The 10,166-nt window shown below is 29.8% G+C and overlaps 3 protein-coding genes across 3 annotated transcripts; all 3 read right to left on the bottom strand.

Annotated features, from left to right (window-relative positions):
• Nucleotides 1-946: 946 nt before the first annotated feature.
• Nucleotides 947-3,710, bottom strand: LOC122859006 (glucose dehydrogenase [FAD, quinone]-like). Its single transcript, XM_044162318.1, has 7 exons — nt 3,629-3,710; nt 3,391-3,560; nt 3,054-3,294; nt 2,692-2,950; nt 2,356-2,616; nt 2,059-2,289; nt 947-1,980 (listed from the first exon to the last, which is right to left on the bottom strand). The coding sequence occupies exons 2-7, from the start codon at nt 3,558-3,560 to the stop codon at nt 1,340-1,342; spliced, it is 1,803 nt and encodes a 600-aa protein (XP_044018253.1). The 5' UTR covers nt 3,629-3,710; the 3' UTR covers nt 947-1,339.
• A 150-nt stretch (nt 3,711-3,860) lies between these two features.
• LOC122859004 (glucose dehydrogenase [FAD, quinone]-like) lies at nt 3,861-6,518 on the bottom strand. Its single transcript, XM_044162315.1, has 7 exons — nt 6,433-6,518; nt 6,149-6,318; nt 5,813-6,056; nt 5,485-5,743; nt 5,151-5,414; nt 4,844-5,074; nt 3,861-4,787 (listed from the first exon to the last, which is right to left on the bottom strand). The coding sequence occupies exons 2-7, from the start codon at nt 6,316-6,318 to the stop codon at nt 4,120-4,122; spliced, it is 1,836 nt and encodes a 611-aa protein (XP_044018250.1). The 5' UTR covers nt 6,433-6,518; the 3' UTR covers nt 3,861-4,119.
• A 523-nt stretch (nt 6,519-7,041) lies between these two features.
• Nucleotides 7,042-9,443, bottom strand: LOC122859005 (glucose dehydrogenase [FAD, quinone]-like). The gene is made up of 6 exons (XM_044162317.1): nt 9,131-9,443; nt 8,808-9,051; nt 8,462-8,720; nt 8,135-8,395; nt 7,807-8,037; nt 7,042-7,712 (listed from the first exon to the last, which is right to left on the bottom strand). Exons 1-6 carry the CDS (start codon nt 9,298-9,300, stop codon nt 7,042-7,044), a joined length of 1,836 nt encoding a protein of 611 aa, XP_044018252.1. The 5' UTR covers nt 9,301-9,443.
• Nucleotides 9,444-10,166: the final 723 nt, after the last annotated feature.

Raw genomic sequence — 10,166 nt, forward strand, 5'->3', positions numbered from 1 at the left:
TTGTGCTAGCTTAATATTTGAATTTTTAAAAATAAATATAAAAAAAAATTTTCAAATTTATTTCTTCACACAAAAAACACCGCACAAAATTTTAATTCAATTGCATCGAGATCCGATGATTATTAAAAAAGTTGTGCTAGCTTAATATGTCAATTTTTAAAAAAAATATAGAAAATATGTAAAAAATAAAAAAAAAATATTCTTTCAAATTTATTTCTTTACACATAAAAAACACATAATTCGCACAAAATTTTAAGCCCAATTGCATCAAGATCTAATAATTATTAAAAAAGTTGTGCTAGCTGAATACGCCAATTTTTAAAAAAAAGTGTAAAAAATAAAAAAAAAATTTTCTTTTAAATTTATTTTTTCACACATAAAAAACACATAATTCGCACCAAATTTTAAGCCCAAGTGCATTGAGATCCGATGATTATTGAGAAAGTTGTGCTAGCTTAATATGTCAATTTTAAAAAAAAAAATATAAATTTTCTTTTAAATTTTTTTTCACACAAAAAACACATAATTGCACAAAATTTTAGCCCTTGCATTGAGATCCTTTTGTTATTTTGTGTTAGCTTAATATGTCAATTTTAAAAAATATAAAAAATATCAAAAAAGGCGTTGCTAACGAAATAAATAAAAAAATAATAGAAAAGAGAGTAAGTGAGAAAAAAACAATGACCAATCAAATGTTCGGAAGACCGATGATGTTTGTCCTTTTTATATTAGGATACAAATTTTTTTTCTTCTTCAATCGAAGATATTTATTGTTATAAAAAATAAATAAATACAAAGAAATCATTAAAACCTGAAATGAATTTTCTTGGCCACTAATTTTTAATTATAGTTAAACAAGTCTCCTCCCAATTCGATATGTCTATTTGTCTGAGGACTGCCCGCAACACAACTGAGCCCCCTATACGTTTTGACAAATCAAATTAGACAGAACACTCTGCTATACATCTAAATCTTTCCTTCTTTATCCTGTTTATTTTTTTACCATGTTATTTCGTAACATCCCTTTCAAAATATCTCGTCATCGTGCGTCGAAAATTACTTCATAATGCAATTGCTATGCGTCTAAAATTTGATTAAACGAGATTGCTTTATTTAAGGACAGTTTTACGTGAATTAAATTTTCTTTCAAAATAGATTTTAATGTCGTTTTAATCTGGCCGTTGTGAGATTAAAAAAAAAAAAAATTTTTTTTCAATTTTTTATTATTAAAAATATAACTAATTATACTGGTGATTTAAAAATAAAAAATTCAAACCAGATAGAGAATTTTTTTTTTTTAATTTACTATTTTGGCAATTGTTTGACGATTGAATTTGAATTACAGCGCGTATTTTGCCTTGATGAAATCGGCTGCCTTTTCACCAATCATAATAGCTGCGGCCATTGTATTTCCTGATACAATAGACGGCATAATACTAGTATCAGCAATACGTAAACCTTCAAGTCCGTGAACACATAGTTTACTATCGACAACATTGTAAGGATCAGTACTTGGTCCCATTCTGCAAGAACTGCTTTGGTGATACATTGGTACTGTGTCACGTCTTACAGCACATCTCCAGTATGGATCACTGCCAAACTCAAAACTTTCACAACCTTTGACAGGTGTTTTATCATATGTAGCACCAAATTTCTTGAGTGCTTCAGTCTCTACGATTTTGACAGAAAATTTAATGCCTTCTACTAATACGTCAACATCATCAGGTTCTGAGAAATAATTTGGATTGAGTAATGGTTTTGATAATGGATCGTTATTTCTTAAACGAATCGATCCACGACTTTTTGGACGAAGCAATGTTGGTAAAATTGCAAAAGATATTTTATTCTTTGTTTTTTCTCTGACTTCGCTAATTTTGTCACATTCTGCTTCAAAACCTCCAAAAATTATTTGAATATCCGGATTATTATCATTGGGATTTGCGTATTTTGTATTTATAAGAGCATCAACTTGATTGAGACCTATAAAAAAAATCAGTTTACAGTATTATTATTTAATTGAAACATTATTTGAAATATAAAGTAATTTTTTTTATCTACCTGACTGAGAAAATGGTCCAGTTCCATAGCTAATATATTCACTAGCTGTTCCAAAATTGTACATTGTTTCTTCAGTTACATTTAGAGTAACTGTCAATGCGTAAGAAACGTGATCTTGAAGATTAGCTCCAACACCAGGAAGATTATGAACAGTTGGCAATCCAAAAGATGACAACTCTTTTGTCGGGCCAACACCACTATGAAGAAGGAGGTTCGGTGTATTGATGCTTCCTAAAAATATTTAAAAATATTTACAAGTTCTATTACTGAAATTAATAAATCATTGATTTATCATACCTGCACTAACGATAACTTCTTTTTTGGCATCAACTTGATACTCCTTGCCTTTGTAAACAAATTTTACTCCAGTTGCTCGTTTCTGACTGTCAAAAATAATTTTTGTAGCGGTTGATTCTAACATCACATGTAAATTTGGGTTGTTTAGTTGTGGTCTAAGAAATGCTCGAGACAATGACACTCTGTGTCCATCTTTTACTATTCCTTGTGCAAAAGCAAAACCTGTATTATTTCGGCCATTGAAATCGGTCTCTCCATAACCTGTAGAGTTAGCGTCAAATAATAAATAATACATTTTCACCAATAAAAATTATATTTATAAGAAAAAAAATATACCGAGCTCTTTGCCAGCCCTAACGAGATCATAGCCTATGCTTGGTTGTGATAAAAAAAATGATATTGGTAGCGGACCCGAACGGCCATGATATCCTTGATCTAAAATATCAGCTTGTGCATTATTTTCACTGCGCATAAAATATGGTAAAACTTCCTTAAAAGACCATCCTGGATTTCCCATGTTGGCCCAATCATCATAGTCTTGTTTAGAACCTCTTATATAAACCATACCATTTATCGCGCTACAGCCACCAAGTACCTATGAAAAAAAAAAAAAAAACAAAAAAAACATTTAATTAAAATAAAAGTAAATGTATTGAGTTGTATAACAGCAGACACCAATTTCAAATGACTATGCATACTTTTCCTCTTGGCCAATAGCAGCTCTGATTCTCATTATTCAGACAAGCTAATTTTTGAGGCTCCGTTTGATACTGCCAGTCTAATTCCGTATGAGGCAGATCACTATATAGTGCTGGAACTTGACAGACTGGTGGCTCTTCTGGTCCAGCTTCGATCACAAGTACAGTCGCGTCAAGCTCGGCCAATCTTCCTGCAACTGTTGAGCCTGCAGTGCCTCCACCAACAACCACGAAATCGTAACTGTTTGATATCAAAAAAGTTAAAATTTTAATTAAATTGCTCAAGTCTTCATTTTTTTTTTTAACTTATATAATTAATTTGTTTTTGTTTTTTTACAATGAATTGAAGTATGATCTTGGCTTGAATAATCGGCAGCGATCTGATATATCACATTTATCATAAAAAAGACTGTCTAGTAATGCCATAAAAAACAAAATTTGACTTCCAGCACATATCCCTGCCAAAGTTTCTCCTGGTGGCACTGTAAGTGGACAGTTACACTCCATCTATCAATCAAAATAAAATTTATTTTAAAAATTTAAAAATATAAATAATTTTTATTTTTCCGACTTACGATTAAAAATTATTTTTTTCGTGCAATCTGTGAACTTAGACAATGTCAATGTGATTTAAACAGACTGCTGTGGAAGCTTGGGTCGTTTCTCGAGATAAAAAATACGGAAGCACTTATTTATATTCTCAACAAATTACAACAATATTATGATTATTTGATTTCTCAGACAAAAGGAATAATATTTATTCAAATGCATATTCATTTGACTGAAAATTTCAATTAAAATATCGGCTTTTTTAATCTGTTTTTATTGATTTTTTTAATCATACAAGATAACCAGAGTTAATTATTTATGATAACTTGGAAAAACACAATTAAAACAATCAGAAAATTTTTGATTCTTAAATAACGATTTTATATTTCTTGCCCAATAACACTTGCAAAAAATTTTATCAAAGTCAATAACATTTCAATTTCGAGAGTTTTAAAAAAAAAATAATTAATTTCTGTTTTTTATGTTTGTTTAAAATTTTCTTTATTTGAATAATGATTTAAAATGTTCCTGATTTGCTGAACACAACTTCTATATACATTGATTTAATAAACTCTGCGGCTTTTTCACCGATCATAATGGCTGTGGCCATTGTATTTCCTGATATTGATTTTGGTATGATACTGGTATCAACAACACGAACATTTTGAAGACCATGAACACGTAGTTGATTGTCAACGACACTCAACGAGTCATGACTAGGTCCCATTTTACAGGTGCCTTGTTGATGCGATCCCAAGGAAGTGTCTCTTCTTATCGCACATTTCCAATACAAATCAGTGCCAAACTCAAATTTTCCGCAGCCTCTGACAGGTTTTTGATCGAGCTCTATACCATATTTTGCAAGCGCCTCAGTCCTTATCAATTGAATAGCTAATTTTATACCCTCAATGAGCACATTAACATCCTCGGAATCTTTAAAATAATTTGGATAAATCAAAGGCTTTGAAAGTGGATCATTGTTTCTTAGACGCAAATAACCTTGACTTTTTGGTCGAAGGACGAATACAATAATTTGAATTGTTCGTTTTTTAGTCTTGACTTCATTGATTAATCCAGATTGTGAACATTCAGCTTCATAACCACCAAATATTAACTGAATATCCGGGTAGTTTTCGGTAAAGTTTGCATACTTGGTGTTAATCATCGCCATAACTTGAAAAAGTCCTGCAGAAAAATACAAAAATTTACAAAATAAAAGAACATTTAAATTGATATCTTACCAGGTTGAGATAAAGGCCCATCTCGATAAAGAAGATACTCCATAGCCGAATCAAAATTAAGAATATTAGTATCTGTTTCATTTATAAATGCATTGACGGTATAGCCGACATGATCTTGAAGATTTAACCCAACACCAGGCAGATGATGAATTAATGGTACCCCAATTGCATCCAATTCTTCAGCAGGACCAATCCCGCTGTTTAAAAGAATTTGTGGAGAATTAATTGCACCTGTAATTAAAGAAATAAATTTTAATATAATTATTTATCATTTATTGATGTTATATAAATATAAATGAAATTTAACCTGCACTAACGATAACTTCTTTTCTCACTCCAACGCGTTTTATTAAACCATCGTGATAAAATTCTACTGCAGTTGCTCGTTTTTCATTATCAAAAAGAATTTTTGTTACTGTGGAATTCAACATGAGAAGCAAATTTCGACGACGATGATGAAGTGGACGTAAAAATGCACGTGATGGAGATTGTCTGTGTCCATTTTTAATTGTTGCTTGGATAATTGAAAAACCAGTGTGATTTCTTCCATTTAAATCAACATAATCATAGCCTAAAATAAAAAAAATTAATACAAATTTTCAAGTATACTATTACAAGTACTGGTGAGATTTATTTCTTACCAAGTTCTTTGCCAGCCTCTATAATAGACTGGGCTATTGGTGGCCTCGATGGAAACTGTGAAACACTAAGAGGGCCATCAACGCCATGGTAGCCATAATCTACATTATAAATTTGCTGATTATTTTCACTTCGTATAAAATAAGGAAGTACATCGTCGTAAGACCATCCTGGATTTCCCATGCGGGCCCATTCATCGTAATCTTGTTTAGCACCTCGCATATAAATCATTGCATTTATAGCTCCTGATCCACCAAGAACCTAATGACACAATAATAAAAAACGAATAATTATTATACAATTGTGTTAAAATCGATATTTGATATGTACTTTTCCTTGTGGCCAATAACATCTTCTTTCTTTTTGATTACGACAATATTTTTTATCTGGTTCAGTATAATACTGCCAGTCGATATCACTTTTTAGAAAATTTTTAAAAAGAGCTGGTACTTGTGAAGCAGCAGGTTCATCCAATCCTGCTTCGATCAAAAGTACTGAAAAAAATTTGAGATCAGCAAGTCTGCCAGCTAATGTTGCTCCAGCACTTCCACCACCAATTACCACGAAATCGTATCTGTCACATATTAGAGAAAAACATAATAATTATTACAAATTACCTTGAAACGAAAGTTTTCGAGTTTAAAAAATTTATATTAATAGTTATACACTGGATCAAAATATTTTTGTGGTTGAAATCGATTGCAAGGATCCTCAAGGTCACACTGACGTCGTATAAAGTCATCAACTATCCCCATAAAAAATAAAAATTGAATACCACCACATAGTGAAGTTAGTGATGGCTCAAATGACGGTAAATTAGGACATCCACAATTCATCTTTATTAAATAATAAATATATAAATTATAATTTAAATATAAAATTAAAAATAATTTTTTAATTAATCAAATTCATGACTAGATAAATCGTAATACTGTTACGCTGGTACTTACGATTGTTTTAGTCAAACGAACAATTTATGTATAGCTATTTTTATGCTTGGCTAAGACTCATCCTTGTGATGGGCATATTATGAAAGTCAATTTTAGAGCAATAATTATATTCGAATATTATCTTTATCATGCATAATAAATTTGACAGAAGTATAAATATGTGTTTTGATGAATAAATATGGTGACATCGTTATGCTCATTTAATTGAATATGCAAAAAAAAGCCAACGAATGAAAAAATTATTTACATTTACTTGAGTTATTTCAGTAAATGCTAATTTTTTATAAATTAATTGCATGATAACGTATCGTCACAAGTTCAATAATTATTTAAAATAATCATTGACATATTAAATTCACAGGTAGATAAGATAACAAGTTAAAAGACTTGAATTTTTATGATAGTTTTGAATATTTTATTTTTTATTTTACTATTATTTAAAATAAATTTTGACGTATTTGGTCGCTTGAAATAATAAAATCTTTTTATTTATTTTTCATTATTATTATTCACTACAATTTTATTTATTAATTATAATTTGAGAACATGAATAATAATAAAATTTAAATACATTTTCGAGAATATTAACAATTAATTTTTTACAATTGTTCAACGACAAATTATTTTAGGATTTTTTTTTTTAATTATCCAATCATCAATAATAAAACTTGCTGCTCTCTCGCCTATCATAATCGTTGGAGCTTGTGTATTTCCCGTAGTAACTTTAGGAAATACACTTGCATCAGCAACGCGAACACCTTGTACTCCCCGAACTTGAAGTTTGTTATTAACAACAGCTAGTGGATCATTGTCTGGTCCCATTTTGCATGAACCAACTATATGGTTTTGCACTGCAGTATCGTGTTTCATTGCACACTCCCAGTAATCATCACTACCAAACACCAGTGATTCACATCCATGTGCAGGTGTTTTATCAAGTGTAAAACCATACTTAGCCATAGCTTGAGTCTCGAATAGTTTGATGGAGAATTTTATTCCTTCAATCAAAATTTTAACATCTTCTGGATTCGTAAAATATTGTGCAGTCATCAGAGGTTTTGAGAGAGGATCATTATTTTTCAGACGAAGATATCCTCTACTTTTTGGACGACTTAATGTAGGATAAACATTCAGAGTTCCTTTTTCTGTATTTTTTTTCTTCAATATTGAAGCATCGTTACAGGTTGAAATATAACCATCAAATATTAATTGAATATCTGGATTATCATCTTGACAATTTGCATACTTTGTGTTAATCATAGCTGTTAGCTGAGCCACTCCTAGAAATATCAATAAAATCATATCTCTGGACATAATTGCATTATAAAAAATATGAAAATTAAATGTCTATAGCTAATAATAAAATAATCATACCAGTTCCTGATAAAAGTCCATTTTTATCAAAAAGATAATCTGATACTGTGTCATAACTAAGTAGTGGCTCCATTGTATTGTTCATATTAAAGCTCAGCTCGTATGAAACATGATCATGAAGATTTTTACCGACACCAGGTGAATTATGTATTGTTTTTATCCCGATTTCACGTAATTCTTCACTCGGTCCAATTCCACTGTTTAAAAGAATTTGTGGTGAATTTATTGCTCCTATAAATTTAAATGAAATATTTTTAAAATTAGTCATTAAAACATGATCAATGTAGGCAATGTAAATTATGAAAATAAAAAAAAATAAATAATATACCTCCACTGACGATAACTTCCTTCTCAACTTTAACAAAATGAAGTTGACCATTTTTAAAAAATTCAACTCCAATTGCTACTTTTTCAGAATTAAAAATAATTTTTGTGACAGTTGAATTTAGCATAACATGTAAATTTTTCTGATTATGTAATGGTCGTAAGAATGCACGAGCTGTTGAAACTCGATATCCATTGTGTGACGTTGTTTGAGCTATTGCAAAACCAGTATGATTACGTCCATTAAGATCAACATTATCATATCCTGTAAATTATCTTATTAGATTATTGTTAAACATTTGATTACTGATAAATGAAAAATAAAAATTACCAAGTTCTTTGCCAGCCTCAATTATCGAATCACATACTGCAGGATGATATGGAAATTGCGTTACTGACAATCTACCTCCTGTTGCATGATATCCGTTGTCAACAAGTTCAATTTGTTGATTGTCTTCACTCTTTAAAAAATATGGTTTGACATCTTCATAAGACCAACCATTGTTACCCATTTCTGCCCAATCATTGAAGTCTTTTTTTGAGCCTCTCATGTACATCATTCCATTTATAACACTAGTGCCACCTAGAACCTATAATTTTGATGAAAAAAAAAAAATTATTATTAATTCACCAATAATAAATTATTTTTTTATGATATTATTTTTTATTTAACTAACTTTTCCTCTAGGCCATTGGCACCGTTGTTCATTATTGTTAAGACAAGCATTCTTTTCAGGTACAGTTTCATATTGCCAATCAATCTCAGTGCCACCTAAATTTTCAAAAAAAGCAGGCACTTGTGCTGAAATCGGTTCCTCTAATCCAGCTTCTAATACAAGTACAGATATTTGTCGATTTTCAGCAAGACGTCCGGCTACTGTTGATCCTGCACTTCCACTACCAATGACAATAAAATCATATCTGCAATAATTAAATAAATAAATTAGCAATGCCATTAGTAAAATTATTGTCAAAATTTATTACACAATAAGAATCTTACGAAGGATTAAATTTTGCGTCTTCAGAGAATACTTTGCATGGATCCTTAATGTCACAACGTCGTCGCAAAAACTCTTCAAGTAAACTCATAAATAAAAATAATACTGAGCCACTACAAAAACTGCTCAATGATGGCCCCATTGGTGGGGTTAGTGGACAGTGGCAATCCATCTAAATTTAAATTAATATTCACTCAATTAAAAAAATATAACGAGAATTTATTGAATTATTTCAAAGTAATTGTTATGATTCTCGGTGTGTTAGTTCCAGGTCTCTTAGGTCAAACGTTGTGAACGTTGTTAGGTAGAGTGTGAACTGTCTTGAATAGAATGTAAGTGTGCTTTATATTCCCTCCAAGAAAAAAAAAAAAAGTAAATATCTTTTAATTATTTTAATTAATTTAATTTGTTTTGAAAATATTTAAATAAATATAAAATTTTAAATAAACTTCAATTAATAATTAGCTGTATTAAAAATACACTTATACTTTTTTTTTATATTTATTTGCTTATAAATAATTAGTCATTTATTATCAAAGACGCACTTCCCTCATGTTTTTAAATAAATTGTCTTTATAATAATCGTCATTTACTTATTTATTTATTTATCAATTTTTTCTTGTAATAATAATTATGATGAATAGTTATTTTTCTTTAATTTTTCAATTTCCATTTTTCGTTGAGATAAAAAAATAAATAAACAATTGAAAATTTACGCAAAAGCAAAGATAAAAAAAATAAATCAACAAACAAACGAATAAAATCCGTAATAAAGAAAAAAAAAATAAACATAAAACAAATAAACAGTGAGTGGGTGCAAAAAACTTTGGTACACCTTTCGATCTGTTTAGTATTCGTCTTAGTACAGAGAATCCACCGCAAAATACACATTGCTTTGCCGTTGGAAAGACAAACATAATGAAATATATAAAAAAATAAACAAAACTAAAAATGAAAAAGAACCGGAAAAAAAAAGAAACGAAACTCTCATGAAGATCTCTGTCTGAATTTTAATTCAACTGGTGTGACCAGATGAGT

Source organism: Aphidius gifuensis, linkage group LG6 (genome assembly GCF_014905175.1).
Source record: "Aphidius gifuensis isolate YNYX2018 linkage group LG6, ASM1490517v1, whole genome shotgun sequence".
Lineage (NCBI taxonomy): Eukaryota > Metazoa > Arthropoda > Insecta > Hymenoptera > Braconidae > Aphidius > Aphidius gifuensis.

Coding starts and splice junctions, on each gene's coding strand:
- LOC122859006 (XM_044162318.1), bottom strand. CDS start 3,560: ATGGAGTGTAACTGTCCACTTACAGTGCCACCAGGAGAAACTTTGGCA. Junction 2,951..3,053: donor GCTATTGGCCAAGAGGAAAA/GTATGCATAGTC, acceptor TTTTTTTCATAG/GTACTTGGTGGCTGTAGCGC. Junction 2,290..2,355: donor AGAAGTTATCGTTAGTGCAG/GTATGATAAATC, acceptor AAATATTTTTAG/GAAGCATCAATACACCGAAC.
- LOC122859004 (XM_044162315.1), bottom strand. CDS start 6,318: ATGAATTGTGGATGTCCTAATTTACCGTCATTTGAGCCATCACTAACT. Junction 5,415..5,484: donor AGAGGCTGGCAAAGAACTTG/GTAAGAAATAAA, acceptor TTTTTATTTTAG/GCTATGATTATGTTGATTTA. Junction 4,788..4,843: donor TGGGCCTTTATCTCAACCTG/GTAAGATATCAA, acceptor ATTTTTCTGCAG/GACTTTTTCAAGTTATGGCG.
- LOC122859005 (XM_044162317.1), bottom strand. CDS start 9,300: ATGGATTGCCACTGTCCACTAACCCCACCAATGGGGCCATCATTGAGC. Junction 8,721..8,807: donor GCCAATGGCCTAGAGGAAAA/GTTAGTTAAATA, acceptor TCAAAATTATAG/GTTCTAGGTGGCACTAGTGT. Junction 8,396..8,461: donor TGAGGCTGGCAAAGAACTTG/GTAATTTTTATT, acceptor GATAATTTACAG/GATATGATAATGTTGATCTT.